This window comes from Natrix helvetica (genome assembly GCF_964273705.1).
Source record: "Natrix helvetica genome assembly, chromosome: 2".
NCBI lineage: Eukaryota > Metazoa > Chordata > Lepidosauria > Squamata > Natricidae > Natrix > Natrix helvetica.
In genome coordinates this window covers 238658310-238672949 of record NC_138552.1, presented here as the reverse complement: position 1 = coordinate 238672949, position 14640 = coordinate 238658310, and the positions used below count along the sequence as shown (strand labels likewise).

The window sequence follows — 14640 nt, the reverse complement described above, 5'->3', positions numbered from 1 at the left end:
TTCCACATATACCTTTAGTTGATGGGATGTGATCAAGAGAACGCTGGCTTGCAAAATAGTTTTAGATCAGAGATCCTAATAGTGCTTGGGTTGTATTTGTTATATATATTAGCTAACATTTTCCCATGCAGAGGTTGCTGATGTGACATGGGTACAAGTGAGGCTGGTTGTCTCAACTTGCATTTTTTTTGTTTTGCCAAAAATCTTACACAAAAGCCTTGTTTGATCATGTTTCATGGTGAGGGTCAATATTCATGAGTTCTATTAATGTCCATGCATATGAAAGATTGCAACTTAGCATGTTAAGAGGAATGTATGGTAAAAAAAAGACTTAAGTATAAAAGTAAAGAAACAAAAAATAAATTTCATTCATATTTGAGGTCATAAAAGCACATAAACATTTAGCATGTAAACTGATCCTTCCTTGCACTTATGGCCACTTAAGTCTAAAAGCAAAGCATAATTGGACAGAGACACTTTTGTGACAGTGTGCAAAGCATTCACTCCAGATTGCATGGCTATCATGTCCACCTATTGGACAGCTGCCTGGCTGCTGTGCTCTTACACTTTTTCACTCCAGAAAAGCAATAGCAGTCATAACAGCATATAATATTTTAACATCTATGAAATATATGTAAGTAAGAGTGGCAATTATTTATACATACATATACACCCTGTTTCCCTGAAAATAAGACTTTCCCAGATAATAAGCCCAATTGGGCTTTTGAGCACATGTGCTAAAATAAGACCTCCCCCAAAAATAACCCCTCCCCGAAAACATTGCAACAGAGCAGCAGCCATGAGGTGACCACACTCGCCGCCTCCTGCACCTCAAAAATAATAAGAGCTCCCCGAAAATAAGGCCAAATGCTTATTTCAGGGGTCAAAAGAAACAAGACCCTGTCTTATTTTGGGGGAAACATGATATGTGTGTGTCCATCCCAGATATTTTACATATAATTTTACCTAAATGATATTGAAACTAGGCTCACACAACAGCGACCTTTAAAATAAAAAATCCTTTCTTGCCAGTTATTTTACACTCAATTAACCTCTATTTCTTTTCTTCTTAATTAGTGCTAAAACAGCACACCAACTAAGAGTTTTATCTAGTAGGAAAAAAGGTTGCTGATTTGAAACCCAAAAGTTTTTTAAAATTAGTGTTCTTTTTCCTTCACCTTGAAAGTGTTGCACTTCAAGGGAACTGAAAAGATAAAGGAACAATGGAACCTTCTTTATTAAGTCCTCAGCTACCTAAGAAAAGCAAACTAACCAAGGAAACAAAATAGAATTTCTTAAAAAAGCACTGTTTATTCCTTAAGGGAGTAGTATTGTATGTATGTATGTATGCATGCATGCACGCACACATGCATTCATGTATATATGTACATATGTTATTTGATCACCAAGAAGTCATTTAGTTATTGTTAGGAATATAAGCTAACAGTTGGGTCAGCAATATATAAACCATGATGGTAGTACTGTAGCTTTAAGTACTGATGTAATATGATTAGTTGCCGGTACCTCAAGCAGCCATAAGAGGGAGCCAGAATGACTGTTAGCTTTCTGTTTGTTAGATGCTGATCGGAGAATACTGCTTGTGAGTTACTGTGAGTTTTGCTACTGTTAGCGACTTTGTGTGCTGAACTGATTATTTGATAACTGACTGACTGACACGTGTATGACTTGGACTGTTTAACTGGACTTTGAATATCTCTATTTTCCACAAAAGTAAAAACTTATTTAAACCGCAGTGTGTCTGTATGCTGGTTTGTGTGTTCTCCAACACCACTCTCATTACGCTTGTCTGCGCACTCGCCCTCCTAATGGGGAGCTTACCTAACAGTTATAACAAATTTGAAAAAGGAAAGGTATGATGTGAAATTTAAATGATACAAGGGATATGTACAGTAAATAAAATTTCTCTTAGTCCTTTTACAGGATTATATGGTCATGAATTCTGGAAGTCTTCCATCCACCACATCTCTCTTGGTAGTCAGCCTTTCAAGCAAGCTTTTCCTATGTACATTCAATACACTTCAATATTTTAACACCTGTTACTTCCTAAACAAATTTTTCCTCAATGAAGTAAGAAAGAAACTGAGACATATTACAAGTAGTCCTTGTTTAACAACCATGATTGAGACCTGCAACTCTGTTGCAAACTGATGCCATTGTTTGACATTAAGTGACCACTGCAGGCTTACATTCTCTGTAGTCATTAAACAAGAAAACATGTGATCACAACTTTTACTTCCAGCTTTCTCTTTGACTTTGCTTGTCGACAGCTGGTTGTACCCTGGGCAAATGGCTATCATGTGACTGTGGGATGCTGTGATGTATATCTGAACAGAAAGTAAGAGAGAATATAAATATAAGAGACACAATCTAACTCCCCCAGTTGACAATATATATTTGTATAATAATATACAAAGATTGTGCTTCGTTGAAAGTTCTACTTGTATTTACAATATGGGGAAGCACTGCATGCCAAAACTGTTCATAATTTTTTTAAGAAGAGATAAAAGCAGAAAAACAAATCTTGTTGCTGACTTTAACAATGCTGAAGTAAACATTTCAAATACTGTATATGAGTTACATCTCAAAACAGCAAGTAGTTAGCTATAATTTGTCCAAAATACGTTTAGAGTAATTTAAAAGTGAAGATCCTGTAATGTTGCCCAGGTTTAATAATTATAAGACAGATTGATTTGAGAAGCCAAGCAACAATTCTAAAACTCTTCTGCATATTAATTGCTCCAAATTTCAAAAACAAGATACTACACATTAAAAGCAAAATTTGAGGTTTCCCGCTTCTTCATAGTTTTGTTCATGCTGTTTAAGATGTGCTTTTCTAACGGTGTTTTCAGTCTCTGCAGTCCACTATATAAGAAGGGTAAGAGATTGGAAAAGGGTGGGTTGATGTTGCATTTGTTATCCTTGTGTTGATCTTAACCATACATGTGTGTTAATTGGTAGCAAACAGCCATTGCTAAAGTAATTCATCATAGTTTATAACTTTGAGAGTGAACATCTTCATTCCTGAAATTAAATAGCACATGAGAATGTTTCACAAATTTGATTTGTGCAATGCATGGATTTTTTCATGTGGAATAAACTGTGAAAGACTGCTATTTTTAGTTTCATGGCACATTTCTGGCCAGTTTTAACTTTGACATTTGCAATTCAGAGGGATTTAAGCCAAAACGGAATACTAATACTCATTTCCACTTTCCAGGATCTCCAAATCCAGCTTAGATGCTTCCTTGTTTATTATTTCTTGTTTAACCAAAAGCTGTTGTTTCCTCTGCAGTTTAACTAGCATCTGGCACCAGCACATCCATACATATTTGCAAAAAAAAAAAATCACCAAACAAAACACATGTTCTTCAGTTGCATGTCTTTGACCCTTTACCCATTGTGAGATGGCAGAAAATAATATCTGCATAAAATTTGTAGCTCCCCAGCACTGATTCCTATCCTGTCTCTGTTGCACAGGAATGACAAGTGTTGACTGCCCTACTCTTTACCAACATCATTTATGATGCGAAAAGTGATTAGGGTTTGATCTTGCAGTAATCCTTGTTTAGCACTGTACCAATCGGAGGGGAAAACATTATTATTTATTAAATTATTAAACCTACTTCACTGTGGGGCTACTGTAGGTGGCCAATTCCATACTGTAATTCAGTAGGAATGGAAACAGCTAGGATCTGACAAAAATGGCACTACTTTGCTTAGGCTCACCTCAATTGTTCTCTGTGCTTCTCCTTTTACACTCATCCTGTTACCACACAAGTTGACTAAAGTGTAAAACACCCACAGGAATCACAAGAAGAAAGTAAAGTCATTGGCAGAGATTCTCAAGGAAAAGCACTTCTAGCTATTACAGTAGTCAGAAGAAAGACACCAGATCACAAATCAGCCTCCTTCCAGGCAATGGTGGGTTTCAAAATATTTTAGAACCTCTTCTGTAGGTGTGGCCTGCTTTGTGGGAGTGGCTTTCTGGCCATGTGACCGGGTGGGAGTGGCCAACTTATAAAATGTGGTGAAACTCACTTAACAACGCTCTTGCTTAGCAACCAAAATGTTGGCTCAGAAACTCTGGCATTTGAAGCATGCAAGTCTTAAAGCTGTCAAGTTACAAGACCCTTGCACCCCTAATCCTTTAGAAAAAAAATCCCAGGGGTGTTCAAACTTGTCGGCTTTAAGACTTGTGGACTTCAACTCTCAGAATTCCTCCTCCAGTCATGTTGGCTCAGGAACTCTGGCATTGAAGTGTGCAAGTCTTAAAGCTGTCAAGTTACAAGACCCTTGCACCTCTAACCCTTTAGGAAAAAAAAACCCAGGGGTGTTCAAACTTGACAACTTTAAGACTTGTGGACTTCAACTCCCAGAATTCCTCCTCTCACTCTTCATCTTGATGATGTGCAGACGGGCGGGGGGAAGGGAGCTGGAACCGGTTCTAAACGGCACTGTAGATTTGTGGAACCTCTTCTATAGAAGAGGTTAGAACTGGCAGGAACCCACCCCTGCTTCCAGGGTACTTGTGTGAAGTAAGGTAATGTTTCCTCCCAGAAATGGTTGCACTTTTTAGATTTCTCTTTAAAAGTGTAGTCATTTCTGGGAGGAAACATTATTTTGCCCCACACGATTACTCTGAAAGGATGCTGCATTGTGATCTGATGTCTTTCTTCTGGAATGTAGTACTGTGGGGACCGTGTGGAGGAGGACACTTAAAAGGCTGGGGCAGTAAAACAATGAACAATCTATTGTTCTGTTCAGTGCTGCAGGAGGAGGAGGAGGAAAGCTAAACTCCCTTGCAATCCTTTTTTCAAAAAAAAAATATCTGTAGTGTATTGCTGGCAAAAAAAAATCATTTCCAGCAGAGATATCTCTCTTTTAACCTTAGCTGCTGCACTTTTTAAAAAAAAGTAAAATTTCTGCCTAGATAGAAACCGAGAAACTTATTGTTTTCTATTCAGCAGAGATACATAATCTGAGACCTAAAGAGGTATGCTTTGCACCCCAAAGTCTTCAGTACATACCCAGCAATTCTGCTAAAATTGTTACTGAATTCTGGTTTTTAATATCCTGTTTCCCCCAAAATAAGACCTCCCCGGATAATAAGCCCAATTGGGCTTTTGAGTGCATGTGCTAAATAAACCCTCCCCTGAAAATAAACCCTCCCTGAAAATATTGCAACACAGCAGCAGCCATGAGGTGACCACACTTGCTGCCTCTTGCACCTCAAAAATAATAAGACCTCCCAAAAATAAGGCCAAGCACTTATTTTGGGAGGGTCAAAAGAAAATAAGACCCTGTCTTATTCTTGGGGAAACATGGTATGGAAAAAAAAGAAAATTAAATGTGGTGTTACCAGAAGGGTCAATCGCTGTAAGATTATCACTACAGGAAGAATTGAGCATGGACTACTGCCACTTCGAAGAAAATGGACTGATTACAAATTTTCACTTGTAAAGCTAAACGATTAAAATTATTATTGGCATTCATTTATATTAACTTAATTTCATTTATTTTCTTGGCTGCACTTAGTTGTTCCCTTTTCTACATTGGATAAACTGTATGAACTGATGCAGGCTCCTTAAATGTTGCAATGTAGAACATTTTTTCCTAGAATTAATGTCTCTCAAGGGGCAAAACAGAAATCCCTAATTTTAGTTTTTCTTCTGTGCAATTAGTTTTGTTACTCATAACTGATACTGTACTGGCCATGTTAAAATATCTATATCTATATCTATATCTATATCTATCTCTATCTCTATCTCTATCTCTATCTCTATCTCTATCTCTATCTCTATCTCTATATCTATCTATCTATCTATCTATCTATCTATCTATCTATCTATCTATCTATATATTGCTGTATCAAATCTTATGAGCAGAAATAATTAACTTGCTCCATTAAGAGCAATCTAAAATTACAGAAATTACGTAGATCACCGATATAAATGATAACAAAATCCTAGCAATGGGATACAGTAATTCCATATTTAGGCTAATGTAAGTGAAAATGGGATAGGACAAGTTAGCCTTTTAAGAGCTGTCTTTTTTCTAAACAGCATTCCTAATTTGTTTTACATTTTGGTCTATTTTGGTCTAATCTCTGAACAATGTAAAATGGCCTGGTAACCATTCAAGATTTATATACAGGATGTCTGGTTTAAACAGATATTAGCCAGAGCAGAAGAAAGTTTAGAAGAAACAGAATAGAGTTTAGTTTCTTCAAAGCAGCACCTCTGGGGGCTGATGGTGCCAACTGTGTATATATTTACATAAAAGCAAGTGTAACATGTTGGGAATCAGTGACCTGTTCAAAAAAGGGTTACACAGATACAGGCTAACCTTACATCAAGTTTTCAAAGAACAGATGCTTTACATTTTGCCATCTAGTATTAACATTTCTCTGTCCTATTTCCCACCGTTGCCCATTCCAACCATAACGGTGTGCGGGAATGATCATGGGAGACAGAACCTTAGTTAACAGTCTGATAAAAGAAATGTGAGTGCAAAGGACAAGGGGTGGCAAAGTGCCGCAGAAGGGACACTTCCTATTTTTCAGGAGAATGAAGTGAAAGATGGGGAGGTACTTTTCGACTTGAAAGCTTCTGTTAATGTAACCCAGGGGTGTCCAAACTTGGGAACTTTAAGACTTGTGGACTTCAACTCCCAGAATTCCCCAGCCAGCATGGCTGGCTGGGGAATTCTGGGAGTTGAAGTCCACAAGTCTTAAAGTTCCCAAGTTTGGACACCCCTGATGTAACCTCACCATAAAGATAGAGCTAGAACGCCTGGTTGTGCTTCTTGCAAAGTTAATACCAACTAACAGAACAGTGATTGGATTTAACCTTCACTTTAAAGCCTTTTGTTGTGCAACATCAGAACACATCAGCCAATGTCTTTTCCAAAGTGAATCTGCCATGAAGAAATGGGGGCTGTTTCTGGTTCCACAGCCTCCCGTAGTTCAAAGTGAGAGGGAAAGCATCCTCCTTGGTAGTCTCCTATTTTATGGAATACTTCTGGAGGTAGAGATGGTCCCTGCTTTTTGGCATTTAACCAACTGACCAGAGTGGTGGGCTTTTTCTGGATATTTAGCCTTTAATGAGCATCTTTAGGAGAGTTACCGTAATTCTTTGATGATATTTTGATTATTTATGCTGGATGGCAGAGTTCATTTTCTGTTTTTTGCTTCTGTTATATCCCATCCTGATTCCCTTTAGATTGGGGTATGTTCTAAACTCAGTGAATCAGCATCCAAATAATTGCTGGAGACACCTTTATATTATTCAATTCCAACAAAGTGGTGGAAGTTTTGTTACTGGTTTTTTTTTGGTTACCTCTGACTCTTTGTGACTGGGATGGACACAGATTTGCTAGAATTTTCTGTCAGTAACTACTTTTTTAGGTTCTTGAAAGCTCATGCTCAGGTGTCAATCATAGCAACTAGACTTTGGTTTTTCCAGGATCAAAGGCTTTTTCAAATACTCCAGCTTTGACATTATATGCCCAAAATATTTAAACACTAAACTCAACATTAGTTCTTTCAATATATTTTACTTGATCTATTTTATTTTCTTGCCTAGGCTACTCAAAACTGTATCTCCAGTGCCACCATTCTAGGAAACTGATTTTTCTTCAATCAGCATTTATGATGAAGCAACTTTCACAGATACATAGTACAACTGGGAAGAACGTGGCCTTGCAACATATATTTGCTGGCAATGTATCTTTAAACTGTAAAATTTTATGCTTTACAATATTGTCTAGATATGTCATCATTTAAAAAGTAAAAAAGTTATTTTTGGGAAAACAGGAGGGTAGGGATTTTCAACAGTGTCCTTCTGATTGATATAAATTGAAGCATGGAACTGCTTCAATTTATATTCACTAAACCCATCATAGCAGGATTTCAGGCAGACCCCCAAAACCAGCTCTTTATTTTGACTTACAACTCAGATAGGACTTACTAGGTTTCATGCTATCTGTTAATTTGGATGCTTTTATTTTGTTCTTACATTTTTATTATTGTGGTAATGAAGCAAATTTATACACATTCCAATGATTAATTAACTAAAACAATAGATCGCTCATTTTTCCAAACCTTTTTAATGTAAATGTTTTAAATAATTTAAATCGATTCACAATTCAAGAAAAATTGCCTTGAGTTAAATAGAGCCAACTTTATTCTGTAATGTCACATGTCTACATTTTCCCTCGTGACTTTTTGTAATATTTGCTTTGATTATTTTACATATCCCATCACCAGCATTGTCGCTATTCCAAGCAACTGGCACTTCTATTAACATTCTACACAGTAGGTTGCAGAATGAATTACAATTACTCATCGTCTTTTAAAAGGTTTTTACAACTCACAGTATCAAGACATGCCCATAACTCAATGAAAGAAAAAAGGAACAAAGAGCCATAAGAAACTGGAGGGGTATGTTTTCACTCATTGTACAGAAATCAAATATTTAATTCAATTGCTGTGCATTGGAATCAGTTTTCATGCAACAAACAAGTAATACTAATAAAACACATTGTTGCTTTGTTTTATTATTTCCCCTCTCTTTTTCAATTGCTATAGAGTATATGATCTCATTCAATGTGTGTATATATGAAAATGGAATTGTTTATTACAATTATACATAATTGATTATATAATTGTTATATATTCTATATATAATTGTTATATATACTATATGGAAGGGACCTTAAAGGTCTTCTAGTCCAATCCCTTGCTCAAGCAGGAGACCCTATACCATTCCAGGCAAGTGGTTTTCCAGTCTCTTCTTGAAAACCTCCAGTGATGGCACACCCACAACTTCTGAAGGCAAGCTATTCCACTGTTTAATTGTTCTCACTGTTAGAACAATGTATTTATTACACAAAGTATTTGTATTATACAATGTATTTATATAGTAGTGTATTTATTTACTTATCAATCACTCAAATTTAGTTGCCACCAATTTCATTTTGACTTGTTGTGGCTTATAACAGTTAAAATGCCCATGAAATGCATGACAGTATAAGCAACAAAACACCCACACCTACAGTAAGAAGTAAAACATTAGCGTATTCACTAACATGTTCATGGAAAATAATCTAACAAAGAACACAAAACAGTATAATGCCCTACCATTATAGTTAACTATAATATACCCTAAATGCAGCAACAATTTTATGCAATCAAACAATTTAAACTTGCAAAATAGAAAGAAGTCCACAGGCTCTCTCTTATAGCTTGTCTTTCTTGCTTTCCAGAAGATGCTCACAATGGGGGTTTACTTAATTCCAAAGGAAGCTGTAGCATAACTTTGATGTTACAGCAGAAAAACATCATGTCCTAGCCTGATCCCCTTTATCTGAAGAAAATGTGGGATTAGTCAGAGTTTCTCCCATAATTAATACACCAATTGGTTCTAATTGGAATACAGCCTGCTTCTTACAGCAGAAAGACTGACCATTTGTTGAAGTCATGTCTCCATCTCAAGGCCAGCTTGCTGTTGACCAGACAAAAGCATTCTGGCATGAAAATAGTATTTTGTATTTTAATGCTATGGTAGTATCAGATGTCCATTGTTGTGGATTCTTAGTTTGTTGAGGACCTTTTTGGAAATGGATGATTTGTTGAAATTTGGCCAGACCTGGAATTATTAAGTTACAATCTATCAGTACTTGAAGGTCACAAGTTGCTAATATTTGAAAGAAGATGAAGAATCAAACCAATGGGTTGCATTCTCTAACACAGTATTTTTCAGACTTGGCAACTTTAATATGTGTGGACTCCAATTTGCAGAATTCCCCAGACAGCATGTTTTAAGATGTGTGGACTTCGACTCTACAACTAGGGAACTAGGGAAGTCCACGTCTTAAAATTGGCAAGATTGGGAAACACTGGTTCCCAACACAAATCCCTATTGGAAGCATGCACAATGCTTCACTAATTTATTGTTTCCACTAGATGCCTCTTTTCTCTATGGTGTTCTCTATGGAACTGATCTACCGGTATGTATTTTTTCTTAAACTTGGAAGACAATAAAACTGGTCCCATTGTCTTGATAGTCAGGACAAAGGTTAAGGGAAGAACTAAGATATCAGTTGAGCTGCTTCAGACAGTTGTCAAGGTCATAGTATTAGAAATGACATCTCAATCTCAAGGCAAAGGAAAGCCACAGCTGAGATGAGAATATGATTCTGGATTGAGGATCCATAGTGAAAAACGAACAGATCCTCATATCATATGGCAGTGAATATGGTTACAAACTTCCTTGGTAGATGTAAAAATCAAGCCTAAATTAAACAATCATGAGAGACACCTTGTAGTTTACATGCAAGTAAATGAAAAACTAAAGGAGAGTCAATCAAGAAAAATATGAAAATGGAGAGGTGAACGGAAACTAAGAAAAGTATACTTTAATGTGCACTAGAAAATGCATCAGAACTACATCAAAACAAGTATTTTGGTGCTTTGCTTCTAATCTTAATTTATAGGAAGACAATACTTACACTACACTTCTGAATTTTGCCATTGCAAAAGCCTCCAGTCAGTTCAAGCACCTAAACTAAACAAATACACGTAGTCCTTGAGTTACGATCAGCTCAAAATGTATGTTGTTCAGTGAGACTTTGGTGAGATCTGCCCCATTTAAGGACCTTTCTTGCCAGTTATTATGTGATCCATTGCAGCTGTTAAGTTAGTAACATGGTTATTAAATGAAGCTGGCTTCCCTGTCAGAAGTTTGCAAAAGCAGATCACACGACACCCCCTCCCCCCCCCCCCGAACCATTTATCAAAGGTCTGAATTTTGATCCTCTGACCATGGGGATGCTGTAACGGTCATAAGTGTGAAAAATGGACATAAGTCACTTTTTTCTCAGTGCTGTTGTAACTTTGAATGGTCACTACATGAATTCTTGTAAGTCGAGAACTACCTGTACCAAGTGATGAGCACTCAGTGGCTCCATCAGGTCAGAGCTTCCGTTTACAATCTGAAAAGAAAAAAAAAAGGCCACAAGGTAACAGGAGAAATTCTTTTCTGCAGAGACAGAGTGGTCTTCTGTTTCACGTTCAGACGACATAACAGTATCAGGACAAAGCACTTAAGAGTTGCGTGTGTGGGGTGTATGTGTGTGTGTGGATGTGCACAGGTGTATGTGTGGGGCGCATAAGTTGTCCCATTAAAACTACATGTCTATCCATGCGCTCTCGGAATATTAGGGGTGGTGGTGAAGAGAGATTCTTCATAACTTTCTACAAAAATTACTTGGAGGGGATGGGGAACCCAACAGGTGAGAATAAGGCAAGTTCCTTCTCTCGGAGAGAGACAGCCTGCGAAGACAGGGCCTGAGGAGAAGAGGCAGAAGCGAGGCCATCAATCTACCACTCGCCTTCGGGCGGGCGAAGCGGCGCGCGGCGAGGACAGGCAAGAGGCGAGAGCGTGCGCAGCGCGGTCTCTCCAAGCGGCGTAGTCGGGCGCTTGGGCGCGTCTCGCCTTGAGATCCCTCCACTTGAGCTCAGGCGCCTCCTTATCCTTAGGCAGACGCCGACTCCCGGTCAGAGCCTCACTCGAGCGGAGACGCTCTGGGGCGCAGCTACTCAGGCGCTCCCTCGCTGCTCCGGCTGAAGCGGGCAACCATGGACCATGGCCCCAAAGAAGGGGACGCTGCCGGGCCGACTGCTGGCGGTGCCGCGCGAGGAAATAATGCCGCCGCGGCTACTGCCGCCTCCTCCTCCTCCGGCGGCGTGGTCGTGCAAGTACGCGAGAAGAAGGGACCCTTGCGTGCCGCCATCCCCTACATGCCGTTCCCTGTAGCCGTCCTGTGCTTGTTCCTCAACACCTTCGTACCTGGACTAGGTAAGCCGCCCCTGCCCTTCAAAATTGAGCGCCCGCCAGTCGGCGCTCGCGGCTCTCCACCTGCAGGGAAAAAAGAAACACTAGGCGGGAACCGGGACGTGCCCCAAACCCGCGGAATTCCTCCGTAAGCGAGGCGCAACTTAGCCGCCCAGGTGCGAAGGTGTAGCCTGGCGAGGCTGCTGGGCGGGATACTTCGTCCTTCGGTCTCTTCCTTTACGTTTTGGGCTAGCGGGGAGTTGCCACTTAGGCAGACGCCTTGGCAGCTACTTGATTCCGCCGCTTATCGCGGTTATTTGAGAGGTGGGAAAGTGGGTCTGTTATAAGCGTTCACTTGCAAACGAGTCAAGCTTCCTGTCAGGCTAGTGCAGAGGTCTTCAAACTTGGCAACTTTAAGACTTGTGGACAGTTCAAGTCCACAAGTCTTAAAGTTGTCAAGTTTGAAGACCTCTGGGCTAGTGCATGGAGAAGAGGAAAGTCCGCACAACACGTTTGTCGCCTGTAATAATTGTTCTCTATAGTAGTTTCACTGAAGGGAATAGAGGGGCGAGCCTGCAGGATTTCTTATAGGAGAAAGAAAAAGACAGTCCTGGACTGTATACACTATATAGTGTAGACCAGGGGTGTCCAAACTTGGCAACTTTAAGACTTGTGGACTTCAACTCCCAGAATTCCCCAGCCAGCTGGGGAATTCTGGGAGTTGAAGTCCACAAGTCTTAAAGTTGCCAAGTTTGGACACCCCTGGTGTAGACAGTCGACTGTATACACTATATAGTGTATACAGACTGTCTTTTTCTTTGGCAGTTGACCAAATATACAAGCAGAGCCTAAAAGCATTTTTAATTGATGTTGGTAGAGCTGTATTCCATTTGATTATCCAACGTTCTGGAGCTAAGGACTATAATCATTTTTATCCTGTGTGAATTTCTTTCCACTGCTGTTAAAAATAGTACTCATTTAAGTTAGTAACTGTTGCCAAGTACTGGGGTTTTGAATTTTGTAAACTGATTTTGGCGTTGTTTATCCTGAATTCATTGTGATGCTTTAGAATGGAGCCAGGAGAAGCCTGTTCTCAGAATAATTAATTCTATTTATTTCTCAGAATAAATAATCCTAATTATTTATTTGAATAATTAATTCAAATAAAAGCCGAACAATGCCTTTTGCTCACTCAAGTTCTAGCATTCTTGTTAGGACATGAACAACTACAGGTGGGGAAAGAAGTGTAAGCATATTTTGCTTTAATTGCAAGAACATATATAATATAATATATACCTTTTCTTTTAAAGTTGCTGAGGTTGATCTGTAACCACGAGGCAAAACATTTTTGCATTAGATTATTGGCTTTTCCTTTTGAACACCAAGTTCTCTTCAATAGAAGCCTCAATTCTTTACAAAATTTCCATTTAAAGGGAATACAAAACTCTTTCAAATGATGAAACAGGTCCATCTCAATTGGAAAGAGAGTAATTGGAATATTTAGAGAGAAAAAAGTCAACATCCAGAATCAGAAGTCAGTTATATCAGAGATAAGATTACTGGAAAAAAATTCATGTCATCTCATAGCTGAATTATACCTCTTGATATGAAGATTCAGAGAAGCAAAAATCCCATCTGTTGTATTTCTCCTTGCTGTATCTGATATGACAACCTGTCAAAAAGATGAGTGATTTTCTTCTTCTAGCTATATTGACTATTCATGAGCGAAATTTCTCTTTGTATTGCCTTTCCTTTGAGAAATGTTAAGTTTTCCAATTATTTAAACTTGTAATGTTAATATAGCCAGGATAGAATCATAGAACTAGAGGCTATTTGCAAAAACAAAAAATAAAAAAACCAGACAAGAAATTGTGATAATGTCTTCTTTATTATGAAGAAATACTATGGAGAATACTAGCAACTCTGTGTGGCTGGCAAAATTCTTGAGTACAAAATAACTGGGTAATGTGTCCTTGAGCAGCACTGAGTGAGCTAAAAACTTTACATATGCTGACATTGTTAAAATAGCATGCTGTTAATCATATTGTAAATACCTTAAAAGCCAAAGGATATTGCCATGGAATTGGCTCTAGACGTTCTTTTTCATGGTGTGATATTACACCAGCACATTGTTGATAATAATTCATTTGAATAGTTGTTATATTTTAATTAAGTTTTACCTTTATGACATGCCAATCAGCATAAATGAGTTTCCTAGATTTTGAGTTCCTTCTTGATAAGGTGTTGGTGCAATTTAAGACTACCTTCATATATCCCCATGATGTATGGCATATATTCCAAAGGAATTACTGTGAAGAATATTTTGTAGTGTTTCCTCTGGAGTTGCATTACAGACTCTTTTCCATAAATGAGAACTACCTTGTCTTACCTGCCGGGGAATCCCCTTTCCCCTTGTATCATAATTGTATCATAGAAAACCATGCTATTCAAATCTAAGCTTGTGCCCCAAGCTACCAAATCCACCAGTTAAGGCTCTGCGTTTAAGAAGGAGAGCTGACTGATCTTCCCCTCTGCCTCTCCATATAGTATAGAGACTATTTGGAAGCATCCTGGAAGGAGGTGCTATTTCAGAGTGGCCACAATTCATTGCAGCTGCTTCCAAAATAGTGCCCACTTCTGGGACAGTGCCACACTGCCTCCATGTAGGAAGACTATGTGGCAGAGAGGCTATTTCCCAAATGACATCTATAGAAAACGTAAGCCACCGAGCTGTGATGGAGATTGGGGCAGAGGATGTGAGACCCAGAAGGCTGAGAAGCAGGCT

The 14640-nt window shown here is 38.6% G+C and overlaps 1 protein-coding gene across 1 annotated transcript in view; it reads left to right on the top strand.

Moving 5' to 3' along the window:
* The first annotated feature begins 11457 nt into the window (after positions 1 to 11457).
* Positions 11458 to 14640, top strand: part of STUM (stum, mechanosensory transduction mediator homolog) — a 43409-nt gene continuing 40226 nt past the window's right edge. The window contains exon 1 of the mRNA XM_081945595.1: positions 11458 to 11879. Coding sequence (XP_081801721.1) covers positions 11660 to 11879 — 220 coding nt within the window. The 5' untranslated portion in view covers positions 11458 to 11659. The remainder of the gene's footprint in view (positions 11880 to 14640) is intronic.